The 25,204-nt window shown below is 41.2% G+C and overlaps 1 protein-coding gene across 2 annotated transcripts; it reads right to left on the bottom strand.

Moving 5' to 3' along the window:
* Window positions 1-1,145: 1,145 nt before the first annotated feature.
* Window positions 1,146-17,833, bottom strand: cacng7b (calcium channel, voltage-dependent, gamma subunit 7b). Of its 2 annotated transcripts, none has more exons than XM_053887799.1 (6): window positions 17,652-17,833; window positions 9,265-9,460; window positions 9,105-9,191; window positions 8,684-8,824; window positions 5,407-5,552; window positions 1,146-4,978 (listed from the first exon to the last, which is right to left on the bottom strand). In XM_053887799.1, the coding sequence occupies exons 2-6, from the start codon at window positions 9,458-9,460 to the stop codon at window positions 4,523-4,525; spliced, it is 1,026 nt and encodes a 341-aa protein (XP_053743774.1). In that variant the 5' UTR covers window positions 17,652-17,833; the 3' UTR covers window positions 1,146-4,522. The 2 variants fall into 2 exon arrangements, with proteins under 2 accessions (XP_053743774.1, XP_053743775.1); XM_053887800.1 differs by having other exon boundaries at window positions 9,265-9,417.
* Window positions 17,834-25,204: the final 7,371 nt, after the last annotated feature.

The raw sequence follows: 25,204 nt of genomic DNA, 5'->3' as shown, positions 1-25,204 counted from the left end.
CTACGTGAAATATGAAATGTATTGATGCCCTGAGAAAGGAAAAGCCAGTGGGTGCATTAGTGTGACACATTTCCACTGTGATGATTAGTTCTGGGAAACACTACTGCACAGATATATGGCCATCGAATCAGGTATCCACTCATCAATATGGACATATATTGACGCAGGCAGCTGAGGCTGAATGTGAAACAGATTATTTAGTCTCAGGATGTTTATGATGGAGTATAATTTATGTCCTCCACTGAGCTGTGAGTAGGCAGGCGGAGCTGAGCAGCAGTTGGAAAGCACAAAACTGTGCATGACCTTCAATCGCTTTAAAATGGCTTTGCTGCCCAGTTCACCCCTTTCCTTTTCTCTCTCTAACACGCACACACGCACACACGGTGAGGGGAGAGGGAGAGCTGGAGGGAGCTAATGCACAGTGACAGCTCTTTCATGCAGTAATGGTGGTGGTGAAAAGAGAGATCCACTCAACCAACACACACACACACACACACAGACAACAGCACACTAACACACTTACACATATATACAAAGACGGGATGCAGGCAGCGACACAAACACGCATGCGGGTGCGCACACACAGACACACACACACACACACACTCACAGGAAGGAGAGTAAAACAAATGATTGCAGGAAAGTGTCCACACACAAAGCACAGGTCACAGTTTTATCACCATTGTTTGCGCCTGTGGTGAGAGGGATGCTCAAGATCTCCCAAGCCAGGTCTTCTATTGACCACTGTTGAGACAGCAACATGCCTTTTATATGGCCATTAGAACACTGTCCATCACCAGCTGGCATTGGTAATGCTTTTAATAATGACCATTATTTACTTATGGTAAAGACAAAACAATATTAAATAGAGGCAAGCACACTTTTCTGTACATCCAGTACTGAATGTTTAATACTATAATAACCTTCATCATGAATAGCCTGACGGAAAAGCACTCACCAGGCCCATAATACACTGCAGCAGCTGACAGAATGATTTAAGATGAATCCACTTCTTGTTCACTGCTTGGTCATCTAAGTGTGTTAACACAGACACACACAGACCTACTCACACAGTGACCATCGTGGTTACCATCCCCTGGTGCACTGCAGTGCAGCACCCCCCCACCCCTCACAGAGACCCTCAGAAAAGCTGAAACCAGACACACACAAGCTGTATTCCGAATCAGCTGATGTCATCACGGTGATGGAGTTTCATAACATGACATAACATTGACTTCTTCTGCTGATGCTGTTGTCCACTGAGACTCTCCTGAGGAGAATAACAATCAGGCTGCAGCAGGAAAGACCACGTCGGGTTATACCAATGTGCTGGTTCAGCAGAAGGAGGAGCAAATGTGATGGTGTTTGATCTTAACTAGACCTCTGCTGAACATCAATCGTCATATCTTTTATCACTGACTACATGAAACACATCTCTCCAGTCAGTAATCTGTTTGATCCTGAAAGTCATTTGATTTTATTTGGAAGTAGTCGTAGAGGTGCTTGGGAAGCGCCTACAACCTGCAACATATTGGAAGATTCCTCTGCAGTCCATATTGGGAATGAAGATTAGGATTGTTGGGTGATTCTTGAGGAACATGGAGGCACCAAGGTGGGGTGCAGAGGAAAGATTCAACAGCTGCTGTGAAGGCAGCTGTCTTGTCTTTCTGCCCTTCTTGAATGGCTATATTTCATCAATAATTCTTTGTCAATATTGCACATGGACAAGGGATAAGATAGCCGTCCCAGGAAGGGGCCTGCAAGAGCTTCAAAAATTGCTTTAGAGTGAAACACCAAATTGAAGTTCCACAAAAGCCACCAGCAATACCGTTCACCAGGCAGCTTTTAAAAACAGAGATCATGAACATTTCAGACACTTTCATGATTGAGTATGACATCGCTGAACTAAGGAAAATGTAAAGATGAATGAAAGGATATTTTCTCTCAGAAATATTTGGCGATGAGTGTTGCACAATCCAGTCTGAAAAGTAGTTTGCTATATAAGTCAGAAATAAATGCCAACATTTTTATTGTGGTTTCGCTGTAGAAACGTACAGCAACATTTTAGAGAACAGTGATCTTAATACAACTCAAGTCATTAGTAATTCATAGGTATACAGTGTCACTTACACAGCTTGTTTTTATAAAGGCTATGTGCAGCAGAGTGAGGCGTCATGTGGAAGCAAGCACGGCTATACACCGTTAAACTGTGTGGATCGAGGGAAGCGAGGAAGGGAGAGATACCATGCACAAGGACAGTGTGCAAGTTCTAATATTAAATACTATAGGCACTTCCACAGTGGCTGCTCTTTCATCTTGTGAAAATGACTTCAAAAACACACCGCAGAGGCAACTGAAATCATATTTCAGTCCTTAAGTTGTTTTCTCTGTTTGATATGACAGTACAGTTCAATATATTAATGTACTCAAAGCTAATTTATTCTTATACATCCAACCTGGATGAACTGCTCCGCGGAAACCTCGCTTTTGTCTCACTTCAATATTACACTTTCAAAGTAACCAAAAGTACAAACCTACAGTATTAAATGAAAATAAAGTTGCCGTATATAAACTGGTATGATTGGTTTCACTCAGACTGAAAATATAATCCAATTTAATAAATAGAGTAAATCAGATGTATGGTGTCATTCAGTGCAACATTTATGAAATACATCTACATGTAATAGATTTCAATTCTCTTCACGTCACATTGACTACCTAAGCTTTAATAACAAAGATTGTCACGTCTGTAGAAGAACACTTCCATGTTAACGTCAGCGCTTGATGTGCTTGTCTCAAGTAATAGCTTAACATCTACATTCTGAAGAATTGCACATATTAAAATATGGCAGGAGCGAAGCGCTACCACAGATGTTGACAACATACTAAATAAATACTGGGATTAACTGTTTCCATCCCACTGTATTACTACATAAGCACTCGGAGAGTGTAAACCTCTGCCAAGCAGCTTCAGTCCACCCACAACACAGTCTCCCAATGACAAAGTATCCTTCAAAAAAGATACCTATATCTAATTGCCAATCTGGCACAAACACAGAAAAAGGTCCTATCCTTTCAAAAAGTATTAAAGTATTGCATTTTTAAAGTATCCATTAAAAATTCCTGGATCCAGACAAGGATCTGGGACTCAAAATTGAATAATTTATTCCTCGTCCCATTTTGCACATTCCTGAAAATTTCATCCAAATCTGTCCAAAACTTTGCTCAAAGTTATTTTGACAAAAAAAAAAAAAAAAAAAAAACAGATGCAAAAACAAACACTGGAGTGTATCCCAGGTACTTGATGTGAGAGGCTGGATATCCTGGATAGGTCACCAGTCCATCACAGGACATTAACAGAAAAACAACCAAACCTATGGATTATTTACAGCCAGCACTCTACGAACTCTAATTGGTCAGAAAAAAAGATAATTTCAAAACATGGCTTCAATAAATGGTCATGAGTTTAAAGGTACAATTTCACCTCAATTTTCACCTCATTTTGTCCAGTCACCTCAGTGTTAAATATATGATCATAATGAAATATAATTCAGTCATGCACCAAAACAAAGCTGTACTTTTTTTTTCTTTTATGGAAATAGCTATTAAAACCAGATAAATTGTTGTATCTTGTATCGTTGCTAGCAACGTTTAATATCATTAAGACTTACTTTTATACTATACTAAAAAAAAACAACAACAGATGACTGTATTTGTAACTTTCAAACAGGAAAAATAGAATCAAGATTTCCACTTCACCCCATTACATTTACGCCTATCGCTACTGACACAAATCAAAGACGGCTTCAACTCGAAACGTTTCCAGTAGAGGGCAGTAAAGCTCCGCGTCATGACTGCAGACCTCGTCCAGTACGACTGCAAGCACTGCACCCCAGGGAGACGCTGGTTGTCGTATTTCTACCGCAGTCTTCAGCCAGAGCGTCCGACTTCAGCCCGGTGGCAAAATTGTGCCAAAAAGCTGTCGCTCCAGTCGTCGTGTGCAATTGTATTTATTGTTCGGTATGCTTAAATATATAGGTTCATTCGTCCTGGTGATATTAAAGAAGCAAATGATATTACACATTTACAGTATATATAATATAATAAATACTCCTCTAATAATTCATAGTCCCTAATCCATAGTCATAATAATTCATAGTATGGATCTGAGCAAATGTACAAAAGATAGTCACAGCCGGACTGACATATGTATAATCCATGTATGTGATCCATGTTTTTCAAGCCATCATTTCCATAGCAATTTCCCGCAGCACTGCAGCATGTTGGTTTCTACTGCAGCCCCTCTCTTTCCCTGCCCACCCTTCCTCTCCACATTATCCCTGCTGTCAGTCAACCTGCTTAAGCACGTTTAACAGAAAACTGTTCGCTATAGTTCACAACATCTACAGTATAAAACGCTCAGTCTGCTACATTACTCTGTCTGAATGCTTACTTTTGCATTCAACTCCCTACATGTGTAGCTTACATGGAAGTCCCTTGCTTCAGCCTGGGCTGCCTCTCTCTAACAGGGGGAGGCACTCATGTGCATGTGAGCGTGATAGTGAGGAGGGGGCACAGGTGACGGAGGCATAGCCACGGGGAGCGTCTGGCCCTGTGGGTGTGAGCCATGTGATCTGGACAGGGTGTGTTGGGAGGGGTATCCACTGGACGACGGTGGCACTTGGTAGGTAGCTGCCGCGGATGAAGCAGAGGGAGGGCTGGCTTTACCCCCGGCCTGGAGGCTGTTTTTAGGCGGGACTGGAGGAGGCTGGTTGAGCTGGATGGAGATGTCACTGGAAGTTTCGGAGGTGCTGCGACCTCGCTTTGGAGGAGGCCAGGTGGAGTCAGGGTGGAGGAACTGGCCGCTGTAATCGCTGCTCTCAGACATGCGGGGGCGGTAGAGAGCCGGGTGCGGGCGATACATCTCCTCCTCTGCGTAACGCTTCATGAACAGATAAACGGACAGAACACCTGCACCCTGGGAGGAGGAGAGAACACAGAATGCAGTGTCAAAAAGAAGTGACAATACTTTGGAATGCATCATGAATCTGTGGGTAATGCAGTGGTTCTTTCTAGTACATGACATGTTTTAATACGCAGCTGCTCACTGGAAATTGTCAAGCATCTTACTGGAAGAAATGGAGGGGAAAAGAGCAGACGGGCTGATCCATCCACTGCAGCATATTAGTGCTGCAGCTGATGAAGAGGAAGCAGAAGGGCAGTAGAGTGAGGGGGCGGGGGGGCATGAATACATGCATGGATGGATACACACACAAACCCCCCACAGAGAGGTCCCTGCGCATGAATATTGACATGGAATGCTGCTGATGTTGGCCAGGTTGTTCCATCACAGGTCAGATCTAAGACATGGAAATGTAATTTAACACACTTCAGCAAAACACTGACCTCTTTGAGCAGGAAGGAGGAGGCAGCAAAGGCGAATGACCAGCCGTAGTGATAGTTGAAGAACTGCTCTGGCTCCCGGGGTCGGTTCATCACCTCGTCGTTAATGCTGGAGATGTAGAGGACCAGACCCACCACCAGACTCAGACCTGTGGTGGAGATCAACCCCAGTTATCAGGAGAAATTTCATCCGTCCACCAGCTAACAGACACTGATGGAGGATGGACGACAGAGAACAAGAAGAAAACAAGACGATGGTGAGAGTAAATAAAGTGTGCTGTCAGATGATGACTAGTGCAACTATTCAACAGAGAACTAAAATGTAATTTCTTACATTTGCTTGGATGAGCCTCTCATTGCTTATATGACTGTCCCAGAAAGACCATCAAACCATGACATTTTGTTTGAGATTATTGCAAATAATAATGAAGGAAGGCCTCAGAAAACGACCCATAAAATGATGGAAATAAAATGTATGCTATGGCCTGCTTTCCTTTAGCTTTTATTTTGTCACTCCACTTACTGTTTTACAGAGTTTTAGATCCCAACCTGTGAGCTTAGCAGATCTGTTGCATCTTTGTTGGAACTGCTCCAGAACTATGGCAGATTTTTGTTCCATTGCGTTCACACCAACCTGTGTCTGCTGCCAGGACATTCCTAACCGTAGGTGGCAGCGTGTCGAGAAGCTAAAGCCAATCTTAGCCAATTGGAATGTAGCGTTTATGCTTGACACCCTTTGTCAACGTAGCGGAATTTGTCAGTAACTCTGCTTGCTTTCTTCATACAAACTGGGAGAAGCCACTGCAATCTTTTCGTGTAGGCACTGGTGTCACCTGTCTAGTAGTTCAGTTAAACATGAGCAATGATGGGGGTGGTTGTGTCTTCAATGTCCACAAGGTAGCAGTATAATCAGGTCAGATAGAGGAATAAAATGTTCGCATCTTGGCTTTCAAGTGTGTCCCTGCAGCTGAGAGCTTCACATGAAATAATAAAGTCTCACTTTGCGTCACATCTGTCTGCTTTGACTTCTAAATGTGGATGTACGACATGCAGCACATGGCCATAAGCAAATAATCAATATTCATAGATAGATGGGGAATTCCTGTGCTTCTGATGTACTTACTTAGGTGCCAGCTCTTTCAAAGTGTATTTTAAAAGGTTGTGTTGTCATTTCAAAACTGAAAGGCATTTGAAATAAATATTTCACAACACTGTCAGTCCAGACAAACATTTTTTGAAATGGTGATAAGAGGACAACATCGGAGTTTGGCATTAGAATAATCTGGTGTGATCCGCACGGTTGTATATGAGTGAAAATGATGCAGCCAGCTTATAACCAGCAGTATTAGCTGTTCTGAGTCACATTTCAGATAATGAGAAACATTAACATGGCTTGAAGCTTCGTCTCAACACCTGCTAGTTTGGGTGTGAAGGTGGGCAGCAGACGTTTGACGGAGTGTGACACACTTTGACATGATGTTGTAGTTATAATAATTGTGATTAAAAATGCAATAATTCTGGACAAATTTGTCTCAATTGGAAGTGTGACTGGATGTCAATTTCTCTATTCTCCATAAAATGAAACACAAGGGCAGGAGACCAATCCATAACACATAAACAGACAACTCCACAGAGAGAGGATTCAATCCAGACCCAGAAGTTGCAGGACAGGGTGCTGGAGGTGTTCATCCATCACCTGATCTAAAACTGACCAAGACTTTTATTTGGAAGATTTAGATGGAGTAAAATAGCAGATATGTGCAATAGGAACTTTAAATATACGAGGTAAAACAGGTCCCTCACACCAGGCCAATTTAGCTGCCCATCCCTGCTCTGGACATGAAGACGCACTGCAGCATTTCAGAATTAACACTGTTGTAAGAGGTGAAGAGAAAACATATTCTGCATGACAGTGGAGTTGTATTTAGACCAATAGAGACAGAGTCAACAGAGAAGCAGCCACTTTATTGGATCTGAAGTGCTATTATCGCATTTTGATCACTGAAGTGAAGGATGTTTGGGTGTCTGCCACACACAGTAGTGCACTTCATTCTAAAATCCAATCAGAATAATTCATCATGTATCAGCCCACGATTAAAACACAGTGACACTTCCACCCCCCATGACATAAATTACGTAAGCAGTTATGTAAGGCTGACTATCAGTTGCGCCTTTCATCTGCCAGTCCCCAGTCCTCTGAGCAGCAGAAGACTCTGGACATGACTCGGAACTGTACACCACACCAGACCCCGCTGTGTGGCACTTGGGCTCAGATTTGGATGGACACTTGTATCGCATTTAAGGCTGCAAATGTCGCTTTTAGAGCCCCCTGCTGTTTAAAAGACGTCAGTGCAGAACCGAATTATAACGCTAAATTTGATTTCTTTTAGTTCTATTTTGTCTCTCAGTATAAACGCAATGTCAAAAAAAAAAACAAAAAAAAAAAAAAAACTAACATAAAATTAATTCATGAAGTTGTAAATTTTTTTATTCATCAATGCTAGTGTGGAGAAACAATTCAGAAACACACATTTAACTTTACATTTAACTAAAAAAATAATTAATGATGAGATTATGAGCAAAGCTGGCTCAAGATAATATGAAAGAAAATGTGGTAAGTGAATAAAAAAAGACGTTTGTCAGGATAAATGTAATCTAACATATATACAGAAACATTCCCTAACTCCACACACCCTCATATCTCTTTTTGGTGTTTAAATTTTCTATTACACTTCCTTATATTTACCAAATTTTCGCCTATCTGAACCTGAGCAGATCACGGGGACACAAATGCCTTTCATGCAATTGAACACCACCAAAATCAAATCACATTTACGTTTCAAAAAAGACATGAAAACAACAAAGGAAACAGAAATGGCAATGCAATTCCACTGCTCCAGATATCTCACACTAGGCTGCTTACACGATGCCAGCATGAAACATTAGTACTAACATATAAAACTACCTCAGGCTGTTCATAAATCTGAAGATGTATCACGTCTTTTAAAGTTGCCTCCAATTTCACTTCATCCTAGCATCTGTTGTATTCTCACATTGCTATTCTATGAAAAGATGATAGGAAGTTGCAAAAGTATGAAATCAAATGTTAAAAAAACATAACAAAACAAACGCTTCTTACTTATACCGCTATCCTCTTTTGATGGCACACACTGAGCTCCACAGCGGCACTTTAAAATGATCAGGGTGAAATGAAAGCTTCTGAAGGGAGTTATCTATTATAAAGATAAAGTGATGAAGATGATCAAGAAAAGCGTCTCACCTGAGAGGATGAAGAAGATGCCGGAGACGAAGGCCAGAATGGTGCGCTGAGGTCGGATGTGTCCGATGTTGCTGATGACGAAGGCCATGAAGACGAAGAGCAGAGACACCATGGGGAAGGGCGTGGCAGTACGGACCATCTCTTCAGGAGAGACAGTGAAACTTGATTCTTTATGTGTAGTTGCATCTGCGCATCTGTCCGTGCACACGTCTTCAGAACCTACTTTGATTCTTTAATTAGATGTTAAACAAAACTATTACACTCACAAAACCACTAATAGATATTTGATTTTGTATTGGTATTTATCAAAATACATTCACAGTTTAACTTTTTTTTCTTCATTCGTCAGTACCTATAAGCCAACGCCAGGGGGCCTCGGTAACACTGTTCAGCAGGAGAGGTGAGAGACGGTGTTACTCACTGAGGATGTTTGCTGTGTTTTCAGTGGTAATTTCTATGTCAGGTTCCGTGAAGTACTCGGAGGCCACACATCTCCCATTTTCAGTCCCTGAGAAAAGTCATGTTTTGTTGGATACACAGCTGAGCGTCTTGTAACACACGTCTGTTTCAAGTGGTCCTACCAGCCACGAAGCAGACCCTCCACAGGCCTGAGTGCAGGGCCATCTTCACCTCCATGCTCTGGTTCTGCTGAAGGATGATGCCCTCCACCATGATCAGCCAGTAGTCTGTGGACACCGCCACCCCCACCAGCAGCAGCCCGCAGGCTCCAAACACTGTGGACAGGATGGTCAGTGCACGGCTACTGCACGAACTCATCTGGGGGAGAAACAGGGCAGAGCGACAGTGATGCAGGTGGATCAATTTAGAAGGAAAAACACCATGACCTGTGAATCACACACGACGCAGAGATAGCTATTTGGGAGCTTTTGCGGCTGCTCTGACCTAACAAGGGGCCACAGAGATAAAGATCCAAAGATAATTTTAAGAACTTCCATTATCGTTTCATCTAAAGTTTTGCTGTTGAAGTTTTTTCCTCTCTCATCTTTTAATCCTGCACTCGTGTCACCTCTGTCTAATTGTCCCTCAGCTCACGCTCGCTCTTTGCTTCCCTGAGACTTGTAAGATAATTAAAATGACCTAAAAAAGACTACCTGACCACTTTGTGTGTCCAGAATAAACCCTCACAGAGAGAAGTGCTTTGATGGTGCGAGAGTACATTTCATAGTTGAGCAGCGTGGGAGAGTGTGATTATTTTTCACTTGTTTTTCATTATTATCCCTTTGATATAAGAATATTTGCCACAAGAAGCCACATTTTTCAATTTGAATGAATTTGGTATATTAGTGAAACTAATGATGGACCCATCCATACATTTAAACAACAAAATATTGTTTATTTTGCATCAGTTTGACAATAGCACAATAAATCAGGATGGTGGCTATATTCAAGTTTTTATATCACCTTATTTAAACTAAAGCTCTTTTAATGTCTTGACAAAATTTAGAAAGAATTTCAATTTTATTAGAATTTCAAAACGCATTGACACACACCTGTTTGTAATAGCTGAGCATCATGCTCAAGTCAGCGATCATACAGCCTCTTGGCCTGGATTCATCAGCAGGTTCCTTTAAGCCAGCGCTTCCCAATTATTTTCTGTTGCGCCTATCTATGTGTTTTCTCAGTGAATCACTTCATGTGAAGTTCACATACACATTTGTGGAAATCAGTTGTAACTGTAAGGATTGACGGTTAAAGTGGTGGAGGTCTAGTTTCGATTAAACTAGTTTCTGTCTTCGGAATTCCCTGCCTCATGTGCGCTTCTTAAATCTCAGCAATAATTGTGTTTGCCGCACAGTGTGGAAGACGTCATTTAAATGAAACAATTCCCGCCCGAGAACTAGACATGAGTGACTGCCTTCATGGTAAACACTTTGACTCCACCACGCGTGGCAGTTGGCTCTTCTCCTACACTCTCGCAAGTCATTCAGGTGGCGGTCGAGTGCACCCATTTCTCCAAAGAGGGTGAGCTGGACAGTCAGCGCGCCCTCTTCTTTGTTGTTAGTGGGAAGGTACAGAGACAGACATCGCCACTTATAGGTCTGGCGTTGTTTTCAACTTCGTGTGTTCTGGAAATCTCATGATAATTTCAACAGCATGTCTGTATATTTTTTTTACAACAATCTGCAAACTGCTTGTTATAACAAAACAGTTGGCAATGATGTTTCCATAACACCAAGGTTTGTTGCCAGTGGACAGTTAGTCTATGAACTGTCCACACAAACAGCAACAACTATAAATTCTCATCCTCGAGTCAAGCAACCGTGACACGTGGTGTTGTGCCTGCAGAACCTACATGAACAACATGTTTTCAGGATTATTCTGGAGCCCCGCTGCCAGACGAGGAAATGTGTGATTACTGTGACACTTTGACATGTCAGCTGGATGATTGTTTGCACTGCCACTTTTGTCACTTGCCATTGTGATCACGGAGGGAAGGAGCTGTTTTGGTGGTGATTAACCGTCTCAAATTCAACCTTTCCTTCTGACAGAGGCAGACAGGAGTCAAATCAGGCGTGCTCTCCTGCTGATGCAACACAGATGCTCACATACTTGAAAAGATGAGATGTCAGCATGCAGCCCTTCAGTGTGCCACAGAGCACTGCTTTGACTTGACATTTTAGTTTGTTTAAGGTGAATATAAAGAGAGTTGAACTATGCTGAGGTTTGGGCGTTTCAGATGAATAGAGACTGATTTATGGATCGATGTAACAAGGGACTTTAAGTGAAAAAAAAAATCTAGAGCGATTAAGTTAAAGATCATATTTCAGCTCCAAAGACAAAACTAACTCTCAAACTTTCTCCATCAATTGTTTCCAAACCTGCTTGAACAGCCTTTTTAACATTTACTTTGCAAGTGGTTCTTCCTCATTCATGACTGTACCAAACTTACACAAACTCTCTTCTGTAACGTCAGAAACAGAAGATGTGCTTAACAGTGATCAATGATTGAAGCTTCTTCCCAGAAAACAGTAAGCCCTTGTTTGTCGATGTTCCAGAACCCCCACTCCAGGGAAAGTCTTACTTTGGTCAGCTTAGAGACCTTGACAACCCCCATGAACCCCCTGGGCCACAGCTTGTCTGTGTGGACTTCACCACGTAAACCAACCAAAGACAAAATGAAATAAAAGATATCTGTATATTACAGTGAATTCCCAAGCTCACAGAAGTGTTGTGTGGCCAGAGATGTTACTCTAGGGCGCTGACTGGTGAATTATTAACAACTAAAGCGGTTCCCATAGTTTTGTGGCCAGCTGGTGGTTTGGCGGAATTAAATACTCACTGAGAGCTAAGCATTGATCTATCACCAGTCAATCTACTTCACACTGAGAATTGTCTGCAGGTCTGGAGAAAATTTGAACCATCACCGGTAGCGGATTAAATGAGAGTGGAAAGACAGTGGCAACTTATTTCTCAATTCCATTTCTATTACACCCGACACCACCGGACATGACATTTTTAATACCAACAGGCAGGAATTACTTTTCAAATATCTTGAGACAGGCTGACCCAAAAGGGCAGAAGGACAGTTTACCATCCCTCAAAATGCCCAACAGTTTTGTGAAATGTCTAGTCTGATACTCCAATTCTAAAGGGTAGACTTTGTTTTTTACAAATTCATTTTATTGATGAGGTAAATAACGCCTCATCTGTGAAATTTCTCCTACCACCCTAAACAACATACAGTAGTTCCACTGGTATGACACGAGTGAGATGAGGTCAGTGTGAACGGATGAAATGACTTTCCAGGAGTCCAAAGTTATTCCCAAAATACCTCTCTCTGACAAATATTGACAGAAAAGAGTAAGATATTAACGTTTAATATAAACTCAAATTATCATTAAGGGGCAGCCTGGCACCTCTGTGCCTCAGGCGATGTCCTTTTTTTTCTTCTCGGCTGGTGACATTCTGCACAAAATAGCTGGTTTGTGAGCCAGGATGAAGCACGTCTGAAGGAAGTTGTCATCAGCCCGGTGACACAAGCTCGAACCTATTTACAAGCATCGGGTCATCCTCACCTCAGCTATTAACAGATGACAGGCCAACAGTCAAAAGTAAATATGAATGAGTGTTATCGTGTTTATTTTACAAGAAAATGGTGGAAACAAGCTGCGTAATATGGAGTGTCTTGATATTCCCACGCTACAACAAAGTGAGAGACATGACAAATGATCGAGAAGATCAGTGATCTACAGATCTAGACGTCAGAAATGATCTATGAATAGTCTGGTGATCTTCAGTTACTGAAGAAAATCAGCATGTTCTGCTCATGCAGACAGCGCAGCGGCGTGATCATGACAGCATTATTCATTTAACTAAATCCATCTGGCAATAAAATCAGATGTTTATCAGCCTACAGCAGGCGAGAAACTTGACTCGCTTGTGTTCACATGTCGAACATTTGAGCTGAACACACTTTGTCTGCATGAAAAATTTATGGTCCGAAATGTGCAACAATGTCTGCAGAGTCCAAAATCTCTCTAATGCTAAATAATTATTTAAAAATTTGTACCTCTTCAACTCGAGGCACATAAGTACCATCATGTCTGCTACTTTTTCCTCGCAGTTTGATCCCTGCAGTTTATACAACAACCGCTAATATATGGATTTTTACAGGCTAAAGAGCGTCATGCTGGCAAAATATTGAGCCTTGTCACATCAAACCAACATCACAGGTGTTTTATCTTAAAGCACTCAAATGCGCTGTTTTAGCATGCGTGTCTGCAGCTACACCAACAGAGCCGATCTCCTGTTGGACCGAAGACCAGGAGCAGCAACTGAGACCGGCTGTGGTGTCAAAACTTTGGACACGTGTGTGAAAACAGCGCACTTTGAGCGCTTTAATGTAAATAAAAGACATGACGATGGTTGAAGAGGGAGTTCCTGCACTCGGTCTGTATGAGTGGAATGAAAAATCTGTCTTGGTGATGATGCTTTATAGTCGAGCGCAATACACTTATTACCAAAGGAGGTGAAAGGGTGTGGTATCGGCGGTGGGGTAGGTGTGGTCTAAAAGTGAGTTTGAGTCATAAAGAGAGAGAGGGGGTGGACTAAAAGAAAAGCACATTTTTACTATCTCACTATCATTCCACTACCGGCTGCAGCTGAACAACTGCAACTTGAACAAGTTGAACATCTCTCCTCACTATTCCCTCCATCTTGTCGATCCACACAGGCTCAGCAGAGTACGGGACACGCCGCATTCAGTATTGAGGTATTCCAAGGTAAAATATTCTTCCTTGACAGAAGACGGGTCTGATTCAGAGTTCTTACACATCCAGACAATAGCAAATTCAGTGGGCTCTTTCTCCACTGCTTGAAGCATTCTACCATCTGTAGAATACTCCAGTCGCTGGATGATAAAACAGCATGATCGGTCAGCGGTGTCGGATCCTCTTCTGTGCTCAGCTAGTACAGGCGTAATTCATCAGTCTCATACTTGAAAACCGTCACAGATGTCTCCCTGATAATCGGAGTTTTGTTTTTCGAAGCCATCATCTTCACCATTTTGTTCGTTCACCAAGCCTTAGTCTTCAACAACCGAGTACATTTTTTTAGCTTCCTCTTGTTTCTTGCGCGAAACATTAAAACACGCCTACCTAGCATGGTCACACACACACACACACACAAGCACACACACACACATACAGCCTAACCTACTTAAAATATACATTATTTTTATAGCCATACTCTTGAGTGGACATTTTTTTTATTTTGGGACTCATTTTTGATACCGTTTCTCATCGGAACTTTATATCCACTTGATATCTTTTTGATATTAAAGTCTTAGAGCTTATAAAGTGGCGTGGAAATGCGTCAAATTTTATGCGTGATGGAATGGGGGTGGAGTTTTTTAGTATGAAATCCTAAATAAGGGCCGCAGGGACCACTTGCGAAAACAAAATGTCTATTACAGTAGTAGTATAATAACCACGTAGTAAATAATAACTACCTACTTTGAGATATCATTGAATTCTCAGTCTTGACATTGTACTTGTGGCTTAAAATTTTAAAATGCAACACACAGAACTTTCAGCACTTGGACAGAAACTTTCACGGCCTTTCATCTACTCATTCAAGGTGAACAACAAAGACAACCACTAAATATACTCCTCATGCACATTATAGATGACAAATGTGCTCTGAGTGACAGCCTGAAAACACGTGCTTTATCGTTCAAAAATGTGGTCAAAAACAGTTTGAGTCGTCTGTGAATTTGGGGTTGAGGCTGAAGACAGTAAATCACTTTCCCAGTTAGATTCGAGATAACAATCCAATTTTAGCACAGCGAGACAGGCCCCTCAGCTCCCTCACCCAGATAGTAATGAGACAATTGAATTGGTTAGATAGAAGCCACAGGGGGACAAAAGGTTTAATTCCCTGTAATCTGTCACGATCTACAGAGTGACATCAGGAGGAACGGAGGGGGGCAAGAGACCTCAACTATAGCTTCCTATTACAAACGGAATATTGTCGCACATCACCTCTTCACTAGCCACTGATATGTGTCTCCCACTCGGTGCACAACAGGTCACAGATAATTTGTCTATAGTTGCAGCTTTAAGTTCTGCATTGACATAGAAAACTGGATTTTTCACCTGGTTACAGATGATTGCATCAGACAGCCAACTGCATCTAACTGCATTCCCCTCTCAAAAGTGTTTTCTCTTCACGTCTCAGTTAGCTCCTGTAAACACCTGCCATGCTTTGTTTGAAAAGATCTCTTTCTGAGTGGTATGATTACACAAAGGAATGTCAGCCAAAGACAAAGTGTAGATCGCAGTGCATCCACTCATATTTGAATATATGGAATCGATTACTTTAAGAGACAACCATGCTTTTTGGAAGATCAAGAACTTTCTATGGCAACGCCTGATGGGAAATATCTCAAGACAAAGAACTTAGAGAAAGTACAACCTGTTTTGAACTTGGTTTCAAAGGGCTACTATTGTCACATGTTTAGTCAACTGAGGGGACTCAAATTCAAACATCTGTTCATCTGATTTTCCCCCAACATATTCCCCCAACAGGAGTTCTCTTCCCTTCCCTCTCCCCCCAAGACGGTGTGGGGATGCTGCTGGGTCTGCTTCATGGGCTGCTTGGAACTGAGCAACTTTTGTGTCCCATGCTGACACAGATGGCAGCCTTCAGCGTTGCCTGTTGATGCATCAGACTTTCAATGAGTGCACTTCTCAGCACATTGCACCAAAGAAGGACAGAAGATAGATGGAAGGGTTACCTTCACACCGCTCTGCATGTGGCAATGTGTCACTTGACACATCACACACCTCAAAGGACTGTGTATTTTAGTCATGGTGACTTTGACGGCACTGCCAGTAAGGAGAAGAGCAAGAGCTTTGTGTACCAAGCTCATGTAATTTAGTAGAGAGAGTGCTTGCGATCATCTCCTTGCATGCAACCAATTCTGGAACGTAACACACGTAAGAAAGACTGTTTCACTCCACTTAAACACATGCAGCGAAACACAACGTGGAAAGTCAGCATAAGTCTACTTGTAAATATCAATATGGGGTGAAATGAATGGCTCAGCTCCTCACAAAATGTCCACAGGAAGCACCTATGGAAAGTGCTTTCAAACCAGGGCAAGGTGGATCTATCCATATAACAAACTTCAGTTAACATTGCCTTACAGTAAACTCATTACCAACTGCAAATATGAGATGGTCATGCCACCAGTCTGCCACCAAACTCCATGGAAAGATGAGAGTGACTCTTTTGAAGCAGAAGCCTCGAGATTCCAGGGGGCGCTCAATCACTAAGGTCAGTTGCTTATCTGCTGAAAGACTGTTTAAGTATTTAGCAATGCTTGCGTCATCTTTGAATAGAACAGAACTTCAAGACTAGTTCATGTAAGTACATGTAAAATGAGATTTGTCTCAATATGTTGCTTCCTGAGATGACACTTTTCACGCTCCTCCATCACCTTGATACATACCGTACATTAATATCAATGCCTCGTGTTCAGTCTTGATAGAACATGTTGCCTGCACATGAATCCTGAGCTTTTGCATTGAACATTTTCATAATGGCTCATAATAGAAGATTGCTCCAGGGATTAGAAAAGAGTGCATTAAAACACAATTATGTTTTCTGTGATGAAAAATGTTGGAATTGTGTCTTATGTTCCCCCAAGAGTGTCAAGACTGGCAGGTGTGAACATGCCATGAGAGACGTTGAAGCCTTTTCAGAGGGTCAAAGTCTCGAGAACTCAAAAGAAGCATTGCATTTGACCATGCACACTTGCAGGCCACACAAAATGAGTTGGCAGGACACTTTTGAACCCCAAATCACAGTTCGGCATACAATCAGGTATTCGCTAGGTGTTTGAAAAATATGATATCTGTGTCACAAATTTGAAAAGATCTAATGCACTTTTAAGATTATTTTAATTTACAAGAGCATAACTTACAAAATGTGTCAGGACATTGTAGGACCTAGTTCCTGATCCCTCCCAAAAGAAAGAAAACAGTAAATCAAAATAAAAATTGAATGGAGTGCACGCACAGGCAGTCGCACAGATAGCGCACGCGTCCCCACGTGTGCTTGACTGACCAACCTTGTGTCCCTCATGAGGGGCGAGTGGAGGCACTCTCACAGACTTCGGAACCGCGAGGTGGTGACTCAGTGGGTGGGTTTGCTCACGCAGCGCAGCTCACGCACCATTTTAACGCACCCAAGTCCGTCTTTTAAACTACATGTTTGTGTTGGATGATGGACTCCTCTCTCTCGGGAGTGGCGCAAACATACGGACGCGGAGTTAGAGAAAAAGACACGTGACTGCCAATACGCATCTCATACATCTGGAATAGTGTCCTTCTGATAACCTGGCGTGAATCTGTGAGCGCGGCCGGATGTCGTCGAGCACGGTGGACGGAATGAGGCGTCTCCTTAACACACGAGTAGTTGATGAAATTGGGAGAATACTCACCCTGACGCGTCTGTCGTGCGCACTCGTCAGCTGCAAAAGCTCACAACAGGGATGCTGGTGGATTTGCTCCCCTCGTCTCTTTTCCTGTCCTATCAGCCTCCTATTTGTTTTTACCGTCTGGCGGGTTTTCTATAGCCCCCTTTTCCATCATGTGTCTCCCACTCTGCCTCATCCAGTCTTCACTGCGGTGGATCCAGTAGCCACTGTGACTCCGGGAGGGAGAGAGAGGGTGTGTGTATGCGTGCGCGTGTGTGCGTGTGTGTGTATTAGTAAATCTCTGTCAAGATATCTTTTTCTTTGTCAGGATTTTCACGAGTTTTGACTGGTCATTGTCAGGTTTTGAGGGTTAAAACGTCTAGATAACAAAGTTATTATAATTGTGTTTAACATATATATATATATATATATATATATATATATATATATATATATATATATATATATATATATATATATATATATATATATATATATATATATAAATAAAAGAAAAGAAGGCTTGCACACATTTTTTTGGGAGGACCACTCATTGCTATAATGCTTTAACGCTTAGCCAAACGTTAAACACAATTATAATAACTTTGTTATCTAGACGTTTTAACGTTCATGAAGCGTCCCAACCCAGTGACTGAAGCAGTCTCACTTGCTTCAGTCAATGCTACGATTCTACTCCTCTGGATGAACAAGCTTCACATAGGGTAGAAAAATAATTGATAAAATCTTTCTTTCCCTTGTGCCCTGGAGATGGAGTATAGGTTGGAGTAGAAATGCAGACTGACAGGTCCCTTCATGTCCTCATGGCTGGAGACGCCGCATCGATCCATCTCTCCATCACCATTTCGCTCTCACTTATGAACAAGATAACAAAATTGTTGGGGAACTGACTTCGAGCCAGGACCAGACATCAACAGGACCAAATCACGACTTCACATCCCAGACACCTTTTACACTTTTTGGTCCTTCGCCTGCCTAGCTCTCCCCAAACGCACCAAGTACATGTCCTCATGTTCCTTAACCAATGACAATCTTTGGAGCTGGGTCTAAGGTGCCGAGGTCAGAATGTGAGATGGATCGGCAGCAACAGACAAATGGACGCAGGTAGACTCTTGAATGGAAATTTTCATTTTACATCCCTTCTGGATGACAGTGTGGATAAAACCAAGTTACTAGAAGCCACTAAAAAGCTGTACGTACTGATCACCAAAGTACTCTCAAATGTTATTTGAAGACGTGACACGTCACTGCAAATCACTTACGTGAAAGTTCCAGGCACACTGACCCTGACACAAATAATGGGCGAAATTCCAAAAATTTGGGAGGCGAATCTTGACACACCTGTCCATGCTCATCACATGCAGTGTAATTTAATACTAGTCGAAACACACAAATCACAGTGAATAATAGGGCGCTATGATTTCTACCATCATGAAATCACGAAACTGCGTTGATACGATTTACATGGATAAACTGTTCTTGTGTGGGACACAGGTGTGTGGCCAAGGAAAATTGTGTGCAGGGAAGCTACTCTTGCAGGTTTATCGAGCCCTTTGCACAGACAAGAAAAGAGCAGCTCCCTCTGTTTACATAGAGTTGTATTTGTTCACCTTTCAGTGCCGACCCGGTCCTCTGTACAATGTGCTCATCTTCATCATATATCAGCTGTTCTCCTCCATACATGGTCCTTGTAAATGGTGTCTTTCTATTTTTTATCTGTTTTGCTGTTAAAAAAACGGGTGCTAGGGCATGAACACGAACAAGCACTCAGCTATGTTGAATGCTTTGGAATGTGATGTGTCAACAATGAGCGTTTCAATTGATCTGATGTGTGCTTGTCTCAAGCAACACTTTTGAAAAATCTTTGGTTTGAAAAAATACTTAAGCTCCTGAAATAATGTTGCTGGTGTCCAAGCTTGCATTGAAAACAGCAGGATTGAAAAAAAAAAATAACATGCAAAATATTTGCATGAAAAGTCTGGTGTAAAAGGACCTTAACACCAAAGCGATCTTTCACTCATTGCATTGTACCATTTCACACTGTCACACACAAGACAACCTATTTCTGACATAAAATACATATTTCACAGAGTGCCACCGCGATGGTACATACAGCAAGTAGAGACTAATGCATAATGGGAGATGTCTCAAGTTTTTGAGCCAATTTCTGTCTTTTTCCTGTAAAAGTTGGACAAGATCGGTCAAAACACTCGCTGAGCAAAAGGATGGCTGCCTGAGGCACGGGCCCTCAGGAGAGACAAAAGAGAGTGTTGTGCAACCGGAGCAGAGATTACGTGAGGCCCCCTGGTCAGGTGAGGAACTGTGAAGAAATTGATGACAGTGTTGCGTGTTAAAGAAACATATTCCATGTTAGAGAATAGAGGACGTGAAAAGACTACAGTGATGATCAAATTATTATATAATTAATGTCGGGGCTCACCTTTCCCAGAACAAATGGGGCCCATTCAATAGAACTGATTCATCACTCTTGATTTCATTTGTGATCAATAACCATATTTTCATCGACTTTTCATGGAAAAATCCCACTAGCAGAAGAAACGTGTAAGTCAAATTTACTAATGAAAAAATGAAAAGAAATACACTTGATGCAAACTGCTGATAAATTTGGAAAAACTTAATACAATTCTGAATAAAATAAAAAATGAATAAAATAAATGTAATAAATCATCTAAATATCATGAAATTGAAATTATATATGAAATTATATAAAACTAGCCCTTGCTTATAGAGATCAAAATGTGGGCCTCAGGTTTACCAGGTGGGAAAACAGTGGAGGTGATCATGGACTTCAGGAGAGTCACAGCTCCTCCTTCCCCTCTCATGTTGGCTGGTTTGCAAATTCCTATTGTGGACTCCTTCTGCTTCCTGGGAACCACCATCACCGAGGACCACAAATGGGAGCTGACCATCAGGTCCCTCATTAAGAAGGCCCAGCAATGGATGTTCTTCTTGCAGCAGCTAAGGAAACTACGACTGCCGACTAAGTTGCTGGTGCAGTTCTACGCAGACATCATTGAGTCCATACTCATGTCCTCTATCACCATGTGCAGTGCCACCTCCAGGGACAAGAGCAGACTGCAGCGTTGTGTGTTCTGCTGAGAAGGTGATCGGTTGCAGCCTGCCACCTCTTCATGACCTGTAGGTCTCCAGGATCCAGAGACGTGCAGGTCGGATCAGAGTGGAACCTTCTCACCCTGGTCATGGACTGTTTGTCCCTCTTCCCTCTGGATGGAGGCTGCTGTCGTCACAGGAACAGCTTCTTCCCCTCGTCCGTATTATTATTATTATTATTATTATTATTATTATTATTATTATTATTATTATTATTATTTGTGGGGAACAAAAATGAGGTGAATCATTTCCCACAGCACACCTCACAGTCTATCACGGCACCCAGGTTGAAAAATCCTACTAGAAGGTAACATGTTGCTGAGATGAACCACAGATTAGATTTGATCTTCACAGGTATTATGGTTTGACTTGAAGTTATATTACATCGTGGATACTCACCGGTGCGTGAAAAAAGGTTGTGCTCTGAATAAATTACAATTTTCCACATTTCCATAGAGGCTACATTGGTTTTAGACCCCCTCCTTGAGACACAGCTGGCGATCACCTCTTCTCTTTCTTGTCCAATTCAGAGCGCAGATCTTGTCATGTTCATCCTCAGGTTATCCAATACACATCTTAAAATATATAAGCAAAGATATTTCAGTTACATCAACGTTGTTGACTCTTACATAGCTATGGGGCTAGACCAGGGACAGCTTACATTGGCATTGATGAAAAACATTGGATGAAAAAAAGAATATAGGAATAGAAAAAAAAGAATATTGGATGAAAAATTACATAGATTCTAATATTCTTATTTTTTTATTTCAATAACATTCTAGCTTTCTACCTCAATACAAAAATGTCCCATTTTGATATTTTTATCTGTTTTTTACATAAAAAATTTTTCCATCCATTTTTTTCTGCGAAATATTAGTTTTTTTTCTGTTCCAATGTTTCGAGTTGTCTTAAAGGTGGCGCTGTTTTAGCTACTGCTTGGTGTACATTCCACAGCAAAGTCACTCGGTGGACGGCTTGACTGTGTGAGATAGTTAAAATACGGGTGTCACATGTTGAATGCATGAGACTAGAGAGGCCTGTCTATTAGAAATGTGTTGAAGCTAGTAGTGAGCTTCTGCTGAAATCACCCTGAAAGTTATCTTTCAAACTATCATTTTCTCTGATGATTTTGGTGCATGTATCATTCGCTCAAAAACACATTGTTTTTTCCCTTATTCCTTAAGGATTCCTTCAAAACAAATGAGTCATTTTTCATACCGGTAATTTTGCCTGCATCTCTGTACAATATGCATTCAGAGCCTCCTTAAAAAAAAGAATTTGTACCTTTTAAATATCAAACAATAACAACACAGAAAAAACAATACACGATAATGTACCTCTCCATGTTTCTCCTGATTCTTTTAAAAGAAAAAAGTTTAAAAAAAAAAAGTTTCAAAAGGACAATTGGATGAACGAATGATACACAGACTGATTTCAGCAATAATATTTATTTTTTTTTCCAGGAATGCTGTCAGAGAAAAATCTGACGTCTAACATTTGGCAAAACTATGAAATGGAACAATTTTTTGAGAACTTCTGAACTTCTAGTGGCACGGAGAACTCCATCAGCTTGACTACAGGAAAGTTATGAGAACAAAAGTGGAAGATAACAAATATTAAACATGATAAGATGTTAATCTCAAATGATCAAGAGATACATTTTTTAACAATCTAAATTTCATAGTACAATGAATTCATTGACTTATCCTTTCCATTCTTCTTTCACCACTTTTCCTAGCAGTTATTTTTAGTAGGCTGGTGGCAGGAAGCCTATATTTTTAGTAACTCTGTCAGTATAGCATACTGTGACTTCAGGGAATGATAGAGAGACGACAGGGAGGCGATGAAAGATCATTGAGAGATTAAAAACCGGAGAGTCAAATGAGTGATCGGAGAAGAAGAACGACGTCTGTGTCGCTGAGTCAGAACCGACCAACAAGTTTTTATTCTTGTCTAAATATGTTGACCAAATCAGTTAAACATGAGAAGTGTATGACACATGATGCCATGGTGCAGGGCAGATAGTGGGTCATCCATGACTGTTTCAAAGATCACACTGACCTCTTTCGAACCACTTAAGTGAAGATACCGCTAACAACACTAAAAATACTATACATGGTTCACTTTCACTGTAGCTCCAGGCTCAGTCTGCCTGACCTTTACGCAGTCAAGCAGGAAGTAGTGAAAGATGATGACAAAAACCTCTGCTGAGATCAATATCAGCTCAAATAACATATAAACATATACATACTGTATGTATGGGTGGGGATATGATCAATCAATCACCATCAATTTTAGCATTTTAATAGTGACACCAGAGTGATCACATTTAAGTTGAACCTATGGAGAAGGTGCTCCATTGATCAATGAGCACATAGAAACAGTTGACGCACGCATCTATGATGCAGTAATAGTACATTCGCAAGACATCCTAATGCATTTATAAGGCTTTATAGAAGCTGTCTGAATGTTCAGAATCATGTATTGGCAGTTATGACAAGGTTTATAAGGCATCATAAGTGTAGTTTCATCCAGTTATAACGACTAAAGAACCCCTAACCATAGCCTAAGCCCCTAACCTAACCACACTGTGTAAACAATAATACCTATTTACAAACAGCCATCTGTAAAGCCATATAAATGCATTATACATGACATTGACATTATACATAACATGACATTTAGATTGACATTATGGATGATTTGGTTACGAGGCCAAGTGCAAATGCATCCCTTTAAAAGAAAGTTCATTTGCACTTCATTTGTGATATTTGGATTCATTTGTTTTCTTTCTAATCAATTCCAAATTAATCTCTATTAGTCCCTGCCCTTTATAAACAGTATGAAAGGCAGCTGTAGTATAAACTGAGTAGTATTTGCTTGACAATTTTGTTTTTTTTAAATGTATTTCAACTTTTGGACAGTGCACACAGGACTGTACAAGAGCAATGCAGAGGCCGCATGGAACCACTGGGACATTTTTTTTTGTTGTAAAATGCATTCGCTTTCAAATCCAACCTGACTATTCACAAAGTTTATACTTTTGATATTCTTTTTGTCTCATGGAGCAGCTGCATCAATATAAAATGTCAATGCCAAGTCATATTTAGTTAAAGTTTACTGAGTGGCCACCTCACCCAAAGATTTTTAGGAAATCTGGATAACCAATACAAAATTCAAAATGGCTGCTGCACTTTCAGTTTCAACTGTTCTGTTTCAAAGATATTTGTCATGGAAACTTAAAGAAACCATGTGACCTAACCAGTAAACCACGTGACTCACACTCTGAACACTGATCCTTTGGCCACGTACAGGAAGGTGTTGTGTTGGATGAGCAATGACTCAAATTTGGTCCAAAACGCATCTCCCATGGGTTTGGCCAAGAGATGTTACATTTACAAAACATTTGACTTTTATTATTTTTATTTTATGACACAATTTTCTGTATTCTGTCCCATCAACACCTTTTTGACTTTTGCTACTTTTATCTTGAATTGAGTATTTATCAAAATATTTTCTGGTCATATGCGTTGACCAGTATCCGCTAGAGCTGACTCACTTTCAGAAAATGAAGAGTAAAATATCAACATCTGAAAGCGAAACACTCAAGTGAACCAGGAAATGACAAACAAAACAAAACAGGAAATGTCACTCACAGACCAAAGAGGGTAGAAAACCATGCCGTTCTCACTTATGCTAAGCACTTTTCAGCTACACTACCTGGATAATGCAGCTAATTTGCAGTTAACCTTTTGATTTTTTTCATTTTGAGATTCATTTTGAAAATGAATTTCATGCTGGTTTCAGGTCTGAGAGTGGACAATAGGATGATAATAACAACTATCATTAGCGGAAATGTTTAAGACGCATTAAACAGCGCAGAGGAGCGTTTACAGACTGTAAAGCCGGAGAGGAAGAACGATGAAGGACAGGAGGAGAGGGTGGACCGTGAGGGAGATGCAAAGTTGATGAGATTTTAATGTGAAGGTCAACTTGTTATTACTCAGATCTCTAAGGGGATATTAGTCCCATCGTGATCCAGGCGGAGGGAGGGAAGAGCGAGGGTGAGGCTCCATGGAGGAGGGGCAGGGAGGATTCTGCTGTTTCGACAGCTCCAGTAACATAGTAAATAGTCGGGTCAGCATCTTGTATGAGTGTGTGGACAGAAGCTGTGGATTGCACTTTTGTGCGGATGTGTGAAGGCGAGAGATGAGGCGAGACGGTGACATGCGGCGAGGACAAAACTCTTCGTTTGTTACTATGACACACAAAACACTTGCACTGTCATTTTTGGAGATTGTTTATTTTCACGTGCTTTTCCCAACAATATCAGCTATTTATCTGGACAAAAACAAGCTGGAGAGGTTGTGATTTCTGCCTAGTGAAGAAAAGGTTGAACCTAATGGGCTGAATATTTGCAGCACATT

Source organism: Synchiropus splendidus, chromosome 15, assembly GCF_027744825.2.
Source record: "Synchiropus splendidus isolate RoL2022-P1 chromosome 15, RoL_Sspl_1.0, whole genome shotgun sequence".
NCBI classification, from domain to species: domain Eukaryota; kingdom Metazoa; phylum Chordata; class Actinopteri; order Syngnathiformes; family Callionymidae; genus Synchiropus; species Synchiropus splendidus.
This window is presented reverse-complemented; position numbering and strand designations above follow the sequence as displayed.

Bases quoted from the DNA above. Each gene is read 5' to 3' on its own strand.
- cacng7b (XM_053887799.1), bottom strand. From the start codon at position 9,460: ATGAGTTCGTGCAGTAGCCGTGCACTGACCATCCTGTCCACAGTGTTT. The intron at 5,553-8,683 runs GTGAGACGCTTT...TCTCCACCACAG, and splicing joins CATCTTCTTCATCCTCTCAG to GTCTGAGTCTGGTGGTGGGT. The intron at 4,979-5,406 runs GTCAGTGTTTTG...TCCTCCTCCCAG, and splicing joins CCTCCTTCCTGCTCAAAGAG to GGTGCAGGTGTTCTGTCCGT.